Source organism: Asterias rubens, chromosome 6 (assembly GCF_902459465.1).
Source record: "Asterias rubens chromosome 6, eAstRub1.3, whole genome shotgun sequence".
Classification (NCBI taxonomy): domain Eukaryota; kingdom Metazoa; phylum Echinodermata; class Asteroidea; order Forcipulatida; family Asteriidae; genus Asterias; species Asterias rubens.
This window is the reverse complement of record NC_047067.1, coordinates 2940905-2952784: the sequence shown is the minus strand read 5'-3', so window position 1 is coordinate 2952784 and position 11880 is coordinate 2940905. Positions and strand designations below refer to the sequence as shown.

The 11880-nt window shown below is 37.0% G+C and overlaps 1 protein-coding gene across 1 annotated transcript in view; it reads right to left on the bottom strand.

The window, feature by feature from the left end:
* Window positions 1-255: 255 nt before the first annotated feature.
* The window catches only part of LOC117291619 (titin homolog), a 48918-nt gene continuing 37293 nt past the window's right edge, over window positions 256-11880 (bottom strand). The window contains exons 21-24 of the mRNA XM_033773444.1: window positions 6018-6092; window positions 4009-4220; window positions 2656-2828; window positions 256-2105 (exon numbers count right to left, since the gene is read on the bottom strand). Coding sequence (XP_033629335.1) covers window positions 1693-2105; window positions 2656-2828; window positions 4009-4220; window positions 6018-6092 — 873 coding nt within the window. The 3' untranslated portion in view covers window positions 256-1692. The remainder of the gene's footprint in view (window positions 2106-2655; window positions 2829-4008; window positions 4221-6017; window positions 6093-11880) is intronic.

The following is an 11880-nucleotide window of genomic DNA, read 5'->3' as shown; positions in this document are numbered from 1 at the left end:
GATCCACACATAAATGCCTCGAAATTGCACGGTTTATCTTTTACCTCGTCGACTAACACGGTCGGCCATTTATGGGAGTCAATTGACTCCCATAAATGGCCGACTGTGTTAGTTCGCAAAAGTAAAAGGAAAACCACGCCATTTCGAGCAAAATTTGTGTGGATCATTGTATTCTACTTTTAAAACATCTTTCCAACCATATGAAGAAGAAATCAAATGGTTACAAACGCTTTTTATAGACCAACTCGTCCGATCCAAGGCAACGTGTCCCTTTAAGATTTCACAGAGCTTTTAGGAACAGTATACCAAATCGCTGAAGAAGTAGATCAAAAAGCAGGATTTCTGTTACAAATTACTGCTGATTTTCTTCACTAGGCCGACTTAAAAAGTCTGAATTCAGACAAGAAGTCTAAAATATCTCATCCCTGTTTAAAGTCACAAGAAACAAACCAAAGCTGCAAACTTTGAGGATCTTAAACAATTTGGGGTAAAAATATCTCAAAATGTATGTTCATGCATAGTTAAATATCGAACCGACCAGATTTTAAATCTTTTTTTTTTTTTTCCTTTTTTTCAGTAACCATCCAGGGGAATGTCTCATAGCTTTTTTCAAAATTGTTTTCATCATGGTAAATTTATCGGCAATAATTATTAATATTTTAGAGCAATGACCTTTACGACTAACCTTGAAGACAGAAGTGAAGACTCATTTCATTGATTGAAATACCACCCATACCGATTGTTTACAAGTATTAAAGTTTGTATATACTCAGCGCCTTGAGTACCTTGTTTGGTAGAAACGAGCCCTATATAAGACTGCAACATTATATTATATTATTATTACTAAATATGGTGATGACAAATTCCATTCTTTACAATTTCAGATGAAAAGTTCAAATCTCAAAATAGCAGTCCATTAATTTTAGTCAATATTTAATGCATTGTGAATCCAAACAAGTAACGCATCCTTTTAAGAGGTCTTAGAAGCACGTCAATGCACAATAAGATATTATGACCACCCAAGGTCGAATTTTATCATGTGGACAATTTTAGCAAGTTCTTCAGAGATGTTTTTGTGTACTTTTTTTTTAAAGCCAGACTTCAAGTCTTAAACACCTCTAATATTTTCATTATTAAAGGATATCCATCATGGAGCGGCCATCTTGTATTCCCACCGTGCAAGGAAATGTTGCCGAACCAAGGCAGAAAAAGGACAAGAGTCACATCCTATGTTTAGAATTGTATTCATTGTTGCAGTTGCACACAGGGTACGTGACAAACGCGGCTACAGACAGATAAAATTCTATCATGTTCCGAAAGAAAATACAGTCTGTGTGTGCCTGTAAAAACTACTTAGATATTTCTAGCGGAGAAGCGTCATCTACTTGATGCCGACAGAAATGGACTTGAGAGCACACTGTGCAAACTCTGGTCATCAAACCCTTTGCAAATACAATTAAAGTGCTGATTCTTCAAAGAGTAAATAGTAACAGACTGCTAGGCTATAGCCATTAAACCCTTCTTTCATTATGGAAAATAAACCAACAAATCTTGTCTTAAATCTAATGAAAATAAATCATCTTTGCAGATGTTATTTCATCACGTACGATCCATCAAGTCACTTGAGCTTAAAGCAAGGATCTTCAATTATACAAAGGATAATCTCCTAGGGATTTGTTTTACCTTGTTTCATCATAAGCCTGAAGCAGCATCAGATTTATACTGCTGCTTTAAATGTTCTGGTAGGGCGATTCCAAGGTACTCAAGGAGCTCAAAGTATGACCAAGTGAAGGCCGGGGTCATCTCTTGAGAATGGGACAGAATATTATTCTCAGAATGCAACGTCTTGTTGAACATCAGCCTGGCCTCCATCTCCTTTTGTCTCCTTGCGAGCTCAAGAGCAAACCTCTCCGCTTCTTCCTGGGCCAGCCTTGCCAGGATTTCCCGTTTGAGGCGTTCCTCCTCTTCGAGACGCATCTTGATGAGCTCCTCCTCTCGTTTCTTGCGCTCATACTCAAGACGTTCTTCTTCATGCATGGCAGACAACATGGCCTCTTCGGCTTTTCGTTTTTCGTCTTCTTCCTTTTGCTTCCTCAAGTTCTCCTCTGTGAAGAACACAAAAACATCGATTACTAAAGTTCCACAACAAACGTAATCTTCAGAATGAAAAAGAGTAGTTGAAGATATTACTCATATTTTACTTACAGAGCCAGTTTCTAAATAACATTGTCAAAAAAATTCAAGAAAATGCTTGATGACAAAAAGTGTTGTGATGTTCAGTGAGGTATACAATGAGTAATCACCCTTAAAATTAATGGTAATAACAACCTTTGATTAGAAGGCCTAACAGCAGTGTTAGTTATGCTGAAAGATGACCCAACATTTGAATCTGAGAAGCGTACCGTGTAATGCTTCTCAGATTGGGTATTCCTGTTAGGGATTATTCTTCCTGCGTTCATCTAAATTTATGCAGTATTAAAACTATCAAATGCAAAACCAAAGGTATACCTACTTTGGTTTTAATGACAATAAGGAACTTCCACATTTTGGAGGTTTTCACCAAAAGCGAACGAAAAACCAAAGGTATATTTTGCATTAAATGACAAACAAAGAACTTCAACATTTCTAAGTTTTTCCCCCCAAACAGTTCCTTACCTTTCCTTCGTTCATCCTCTTCTCTTTTGTGCCTTGCAACCTCCTCCATCTTCCTCTTATACTCTTCCATTCTCTTCTTCTCTCTCTCTGCGTTGAGGGCTTGTTGTCTCTTCCTCTCCTCAGCTTCCTGCTCTCGTTTCTGCCTCTCCAAGATTTCCTGTTCTCTCTTCATCCTGTTTGATTGAGTTGTTGGGAGTGGACAGACACAAATTTATTCGAAAAGCGTGAAGAATCTATGGGACTTTTATCAGGCATTTTAACCATACAACTATGAATAGGTTTATGTTTGTAGTGTTGTCATTTAGCCTTCGAGAAAGACTCTACTATGGTCGAAACTTCAAACCACTAACTATTTAGAGGGTATTAAGAAGCTAGGGTACTTTAATCAGGAACTTTAAAAAAAAAAGTTTATGTTTGTAGGGTTGTCTAGTAGCCTTTTAGAAACTCTGCTAAGATGGAAACATCAGGCCACTAACATTTCTTGTGCACTAACATCATAGGGCCTTTGGGTTGGTAAGCAGTTTGCAACAGCTAATACTATCTTATATAGGATTTGAGGCATTGCATGGTGAGGTATCGATAGATATTTGGTTTTGCGGTAACACCATGTGTGTATCTACTTGCCAGGTAGAGTTTGTTCTTGACGATGACTAGAGCAAGCTAGTCGAAACGTTGAGACCAACCCAAGAACTGACTCCGTGGTAGTAAAGTTAATTACGATCCAATAAGCTAAAGTAGTAGTCCCAGCCTATTTCTATACCATCCTCCCAGGTAATAGATAATAAGCAGGACAGTTCTTTTCAGAACTGAGAAGTCTGCCGAACACCCGAACAATCTACTCCGCGGTAGTAGAATTAAGCAAGACAGTTCTCCAAGAACAAACTCTACCTGGCAAGTAGATACACACATGGTGTTACTGCAAACCAAATAGTATATATTAATACCATCTTCTCCATTCCCAATAGACTTTTAAACTTTACTTTCTTTAAAGGTACTGGACATGTTTGGTAATTGTAACAAATCAGAGAAAATTGGGGTTCAATTGGCCATCCAATTTGCAAGAGAATAATGACAGGATAACACCCTTGTTGCATTACTTTGTGTGCTTTCAGATGAATAATAAAAGGCTTAGTCTTTTATTATTCGAGTGAGAAATTACCTCTTTCTCAAAAACTAGATTAACTCAGAGGGAGTTGTTTCTCACAATGTTTTATCTTATCAACAGCTCTCCATTGCTCATTACTAAGTCATTTTTTTGCTAACAATTATTTTGAGTAATTACCAATTAGTGTCCAGTGCCTTTGAGGACACTTTTGTCCCAAACTACCACCCCACAGACTAAGTCTTACTTACCTCACACCCTCTTCTTTCCTTCTTTTCTCCTCTTCCCAGTCTCTCTTCATCTTCTCCTGCCTCTCCAGCTCCTCTTGCTGCTTCCTCTTGGCGTCTTCCCTCTCTTTCCGTTTCCTCTCCACGGCCTGTTTGCGTTTCTCGGCCTCGGCAGCACGCTTTGCAGCCTTTGCCTGGGATCGTGAGACGCTACTTGGACCTTGACTTGAGGAATCCTAAGTACCAATCGGTGAGTGGAAAGTGTTATGACCAGAATTTTAGCAATCTTGTCATCTTGAGATGTTTCACATGCGTTCAACACAAAGTGGCATCCTACATAATTAACACTGAGTTTTTCAACCTCTTTATCATTCAGAATACAACATTACAGATGTGATAGATGTTGAATTGGCATCCGGATAAAGAATATGAATTTTGGTTTTCAACTTTCACCAATGTGTGTAAGCACTGTTTATACAGTACTTTCATGAGTTCTGTGAAAAAATCAGAGGCATGTTACTCTGGTGGGATGCAGAACTCAAGTAAGTATAGAGTGCTTAAACACATCAGTGTAAGGGATAAAACCCAAATGAATATTAAATATGTAAACTAGGTTTTTTATGATCAAAGGTGAATATTAAAAACAATAGAAAATAGTAAATGTTCATAAAATATTCAATAAATCACACACCATGCATCTTTAAACCTCCACAATGTAAAAGCATAAATAAGTCAATTCAGAGGAAGAAACAAAACGTAGAGATGAAAAAAGAACAGGAAATACAGAACTAGCTAATAAACTTGTAAAACCATGCTGTTTTTAATTAAAACTGATGTTTTGTTACAGTCTGAAAATATTCACAAAACACTAGGAAAGGTAAAGAAATAGAATTAGGGAGAAAGATATAAAGTTAACTAGTATACAAACTCAAGCACAGTTAACATTTCTGTAAAATAAAAAAGTAATACATTCATGGAAAACATCAATATCAATAATATCCAAAATCAAGAAAAGTTATCAATTTCTTGGGAATCAACCCCCTCAGTAAAAAAAACAAAAACAAATAATACATTGGACTAGACATTGACGTCATGCACTAAGCATTCAAAGACAATTGACGACAAGTGACGCTTCTATAAATTCAATTTGGTGATCTTGTCACACTGATGTGATGATAAACAATAAGTCTCAGCTGTTCAACCTTCTATTTTCCAAGGTGATCTGTTTTTATCGTGCATACATAAACACCCACTTACCTTACTTATGCAAATTCATACTGGGTCGAACTAATAGTCAAATATATTGGTGACGTAAACAGAATCAATACCATCTTAAATTGACATGGGTGCAAATGGGTGCGACATATATGTTGGCACATGGATATAGGTGGTAGGAGTGTGCCTTCATGATAACTAGTATGGAATTATGTCATGAGAATCTCCTATATCGGAGGGGTTTAGAGAATTGAATTTAAGTTCTGGTGGTTTTAGTCATTGGGATGTTGGTTCGAATCCCGGTCATGACACTTTTGTGCTTGAGCAATATGCTTTACTGTAATTGCTTCTCTTCACCCAGGGGTAGCCTATCAATAGGTACCTGTGAGGGAAGATGTTGATAGTGTATGAAAAAGCCTTTGGAGCACTATGTTGCATGCCAAGGATTGTTATTGGCCAAATGACCAAGGCACCAAAGCGCATTGAGAATTTTTGTGAAATGCGCTATAGTACATGTAGTTATTTTCACTTTACAGGGACATCACAGATTTGTCCTATGAAAAAAACTTACAATAGAACAAGCAATTTACCATGTTCTAAATGGCTGCCATTGGTTCAAACTTTTTTTTGTGGTTTTAAAATTTTCAAATTCAAATCTTTGTCTTGTGACATACTCTACATGTAACTGTGTGCTAATTTCATGCTTGTATCATCAAAGGCACAATTCCACTAGACAAAATGTTTACACCCCAAAATACATATAAATTTCTTGTATCAGTATGTAAACAATGTGAATTCATCACAAAATGAGACTGTACCTCAGTGTAAACAGACATGATCTCCGAGTCCACCGTAATATCCGTCTGAGCAACAGAGGGCGGTATAGGATCGGGCTATACAACACCAGGACGAGATGAAGGAAGAGAAACAGATTAGGGATTTGACGGAATGGGATTAAGGGAATGGTAAGGATAAGGGGATTAACAAGATCAAAATATGAACATTACAATAGGGATTAATTACAGTCTGCTATGAAATATCTGTTCACCAAAGATGCGACTTGTAAATATAACTTGGTTTGTTGGTTTGTTGGTTTGTTGGTTGGTTGGTTTGTTGGTTGGTTGGTTGGTTTGTTGGTTGGTTTGTTGGTTGGTTTGTTGGTTGGTTGGTTTGTTGGTTGGTAGGTTGGTTGTTTGGTGGATTGGTTTGTTGGTGGGTTTTTTTTTGGGGGGGGTTGGTTGGTTAGATTGTCGATTGGTTGGTTGGTTGTTTCGTTGTTTGGTTGGTTGGTTGGTTGGTTGGTTGGGTTGGTTGATTGTTTGGTTGGTTTGTTGATTGGTTAGTAGCTTGGTTGGTTAGTAGGTTGGTTGGTTAGTAGGTTGGTTGATTAGTAGGTTGGTTAGTTGGGTGGTTGGTTGGTCAATTGGTCGAACAAAAAAACAAAAGAGTCAAGACAACGTGTTATTCGTATTATCACGGTGCTACCACAAACAAACCTATGCTTGGTGTTAAAAAGAAACAATTCACACTTTTTCAGCAGCGAGTTATACATGTGTAAGCATATTTTGGATTGATAAAAAGCCAGTCCATCTATTTCAGAATCTGCTTTAACCTCTTCATTCAGTTTTAATCCAAGAAATTTAAGCAAAGTCTATTTTTATTGAACTTCCACCACTGTAATTTTAAGGGGTTGGCTGTAGTAAGTTAGTGTGATTTAGTTTAGAGTGACCTGCTACACACAATCATTTGTTAGTTTGTTCAAATTAATAAAAAGCTACTTTAATTGACTGTGCAATCCTCGCACCTTTAGTCACAAATTCTAGGGAACCTTCTAATGAATTCTTAATTATTCCACAGAGTATTCTTGCAACTGTCAGGTTCCCTCTGTGTAGCAACAATAATGAGTACTGAATCTCATCATACAAACAAGGGATCAGACTACTTGGCATTTCCATCCTTAAGTTTAATATTTTAGGGATTAAATTAATGCCGTTTAAATTGGTTCTTTGTAAAAAAGAGTTGCATGTTTAATTACTTAGATAAATTGTATTTAGCCTAAGCTTTTAAAATTGTATCTCTGTGAAGCGCCTTGAGCATCTTTTAGGCAAACTTTGACGTAAATAAGTTAGCCTAACATGAAAATTATTTTAAAAAAGGAAATTTGCATCCGACTGCCTCTAGCTACCGAGCAATCTCGGTGGTCTTACTGGTAAGACACTGCTCCAGAATTACAAAGGTCATGGGTTCGAACCCCACTCGAGTAATACGCCTGTGATTTTTTTCCACAGAGCTCGGTACTGAGTATACAGTGCTAACACAACAATTATAATTATTATTAATATTAAATATGGCGCTTGTGCATGCATTGGAGTGAATTTACTCTGTCAAAGCCAACGGTGTAGTCACACCTTAAATGTCAGAGGGGGCTCACCGAAGTGAATAACATTACGCTTTTAGGGAGTGGTGTCAGCATTTGAATAAACTGAAGGACAAACATCAAGCGTAAATGGGAGGCAGAGTGGCAATGATTTAATTAGTGTTAGACGTCATGGATGCCGAGGACAGAGCCGAAGAATGGCTCATGTTGGAATTATCCAATGGCAGTGTCTCAATTTGCGGCTACAGCTGCGGCTGTTGCTACGGTTGATGAATAACACACGAGGGGGGATGCCAGTATTAGGGCTAGATGGCTAAGTTGGTAGAGCGCCGGCATGTTAATCCAGAGGTCGTGGGTTCAAATCCTGCTCTAGTAAATTTTTCTTTGTTCAACCACAAGTTACTTTTTCAAGAAATAATATGTGATTAATTGTTTAAATGATGGGTGACAGTTTGAATCCAAACTGCTTCCTTTTGAGAATTAAAGTGCCTATATTAGGTATTAATAGATGTTAGTTTGGCTATTTTATATTAGATATCTAGTCACAGTACATGAACCTAAAAACTCTTTATTATTGCTATATTACAATAAACAATAAATGTTTACTGCCTTGCAAATAAACATACATTGTATCCCTAAGAAACTGTATACCATTGGAGAGAGTACACAATTCTCTTGAAAGTGGCCATGAAAGACACTCAAATTTTGTTCTGTATCTACAGGTTTTACCGTAATTAGTCACTGACAGTGGTTTCTTTGTTCTACAGAAAATCCTTTAGTGAGGCAGATATAGATTTAAAAGCCAATATCACACTACATGCACATTGTACATCAAACATACACACTTCATGTCTAATTTCACAAGATTAAAACCTGCCATCTTGTTTTCCGCAAGCCCTCAGAGACCTCTGCGGCAAACTTTTGACATTACCACACTATTTATAGAATGTATCGCTTTCTATCTGAAGTATCCAACATACTAAAATGGCCACAGTATGCCGATCCAGGCAGAGAGAGCTAGTTCAGTCCTAATCAATCAGCATCCTAGAATCCAATAATTGCTCTTCTTTACACCTAGAGGAGGGCCGGGCACGGTCAATACAGTGGCTTTAAAGATACCCCCATCAACCATAAGGCGTTTCTACTTTCTTGATTAATCTGTGCCGGTTGTGAACTTTTCAGTTGCAGGGCATTCAAGTCTGAGGAAAAGTTTAGTGTAGCCAGCGGAAGAAATGAGGGTATCGCTGCTTATGCGCACCTGTTCTTCGTATCGCGGTGTCAGAAGGGGAAGAAATAAACCCCGGTGCGATTGTTAAAAAATAATCCCTCAGGCTTTTTTTTGCCACTGCAATTCAAATTAATGTTCAACTTCCTTTCTGCAAGTGCCTCGTGGCTGCTGAAACACGACCCAGAGCACACATTGAGGAAAAGGTTGCAAATGTACAGCGTCCTTTGACTCTGTTTGGTACAAATTATTTAAGAGCTCTTCTTCACGACGAGCCTGATTGGTAATTCATCTTCCAGATTGTCACTTTGGCAAAATAAATGATTTACTGAAGTGACACTACAACGACATTCCTCTTTTCCTAGCGTTTAGCCTCTAATGTTGACTTAAATTATTAATGCGCAGCTTTGTGATCTACAGTGTGTACACTGTAACGGTTGGTTTTACACAGACCTAGCTGGTGTATCTCCCACTGGTATAAAATATTACATGACTTGGAAAGTACAATCATAGTGAACTAAGTTAATCATTTTAGGGGTTAATTTATAAAGTGGGAAATGAGGCTTATGATGAGAGCAGCCTAATGAGCTTCAAATGAGTACTTTTGATTGATAATGATCTTAGGTTAAAACATTACATGACAAGTTACAGACCAATTTTATGAAAACATTAATAGGATTTTTACTACCTCTACAAATCATTCTTGCATTCTATTTGTAAACCCTGGACTCAATGTCACAGATGAAATTGTATAATTAGTGTTTAAAGACAGTGGACACTATTAGTAATTGTCAAAGACCAGTCCTCTCACTTGGTGTATCTCAACATATACATGAAATAACAAACCTGTAAAAATTTGAGCTCAATCGGTCGTCGAAGTTGAGAGATAATAATGAAAGGAAAAAAACCTTGTCACACGAATTTGTGTGCTTTTAGATGGTTGATTTCGAGACCTCAAATTCTAAACTTGAGGTCTCGAAATCAAATTCGTGGAAAAATACTTCTCTCTCGAAAACTATGTCACTTCAGAGGGAGCAGTTTTTCACAATAATTTATACCATCAACCTCTCCCCATTAATCATTACCAAGTAAAGTTTTATGCTAATAACTATTTTGGGTAATTACCAATAGTGTCCACTGCCTTTAAGCTGATTTAGTGTTTAAAATGATTTGCTGTCAATTTCACCAAACTCTTCCTAACTTAGGATTAATCTTAGGGACTTTTTAGGACAACCTAAGTTCCGTATCCATAGATGTTATGACACATTGAACCCATCCTAAGTTAGGAAGAGTTACTCATCCTAACTCAAGATTGTTTCGTGAAATCGGCTGCTGGTTCTTTTTGCGTGAGCAGTTCACAATTACAATAACATGTACGGGGGACATGACCTCAGCATGATCAAGGTTTACTTAAGACTACATCCAGAGGAAGTCCTTCATGACATTTTTCAGAGAATGACTAAATTATTTTCTTAGGAAATTCCTCCCAATTCAAGACAACAGATTGTTCAAAAACTCTCTCCTACACTGTATTAAAGGTTCTCTACATCCCCGCAGTAAAGCATGCGCAATTGCCAAAACAACTGCGAGCACCATGCTAACCTGAGCCGTATCTGAAGCCGAAGACATGGTTTCGCAAAGGGCCCTAGAACTACATCCTGAGGGTGTCCTTCATACTATTTTAGAGAATGAATAAATGCTTTTCTAAGCAAATTCCTCCCAATGCTCTCTCCTACACTGAAAAATGCCAAGGTATACTAAAGGTTCTTTTACATTGTCTCAGTAGATTGTCAACGAGACAAACGTCTAGTCACTTAGACAGTGACTAGGATCAATACTGTAAATCCAATTCTCTAAAGTGAATTCTGCGAACAGACGGAAGGAAGGTTACAACCCTTTCACTTTAGAACCACTTGAATGGCGAATGTCTTTTGCATTGTCAGATACTCAAATGGTTTTGACATCATTGAAGGGGGTTTCACGTAATGCTTCAAGCATGAAATGATTTGATGAATATTTACATTGATATGGTTGTATGCTATTTCGTATTTTTGTTCAAAGAACGATTGCGACTTTGTTCAATAAAAGACCTTTTAACAACTATTTGTGAACCCATTGAAGACACAAAAATGTCTTTTGCATTGTCAGATACTCAAAATAGTTTCAACGTCACTGAAGAAGTGTTCATAATAATGCATAATAATTTATTGACCTTTTATTGTGCTCTTTCCAGGACCAGCCTGTCCGAGAGCGCATAACAAAAACATAATTCCAGTAAGAAAATTAAAATAATGAAAATTACTCCATCCGAAAAAAATCAAATGTGTAAATTACAGCAAAAATCCATAAAAAGTTACAGCAATGGTTCAAGCATTCAATGCATACTTACATTACTGTTGTGTGTTCTTTTTTGTTACAAGTCAAAGAACGAGTGCAGCTTCTTTTAATAAAAGACCTTTCAGAGATTATTTGTGAACTATTGAAGTAGCATAGTTAAAAAAAATTGATGATACATAATTTCTATTAATATTAGCAAATAGGAATTATAAAGCGCCATATGAGACACTGAATGCAAAAATCGGTCTACGGCTTAAAATTATAAAAAATGAGCCATTGGTGCAACCTGGTATTATCTATAACAGCTATGTACAGACAATTTGCAAGGTACAAACATTCTGTACATGTCTTGGTATATTTTTGATGTAGGACTATAGAAATAACCTCATCTGTAAAAATTATGAACGTTTGGTCTTTTGGGCAAAAAAAATGGCGATGGAACTTTAAAGCAATTACATCCATTTTCAGCCTGTCAGTTTGCAAATGGGAAGCAATAAAACGACATTACCAAGGGTTTGTCAAGACTTCAATTAAACTTCCATATTCAAGATCTTGCATCATTTTACCTTGAGGCATCTTTGTCAAAACGTAACCGTTTTGTATTGGGTACGAAGCAACCAAGTTGATCACGTGGCTCTTGTTTACACTTAAATTGAGGGTCAATTTAGAGGGATTTATCATGTTTGCAAATTTAAATCAGAATTTCTATTAATTCTTGTAGGAAACAAAAACCATATTTTTA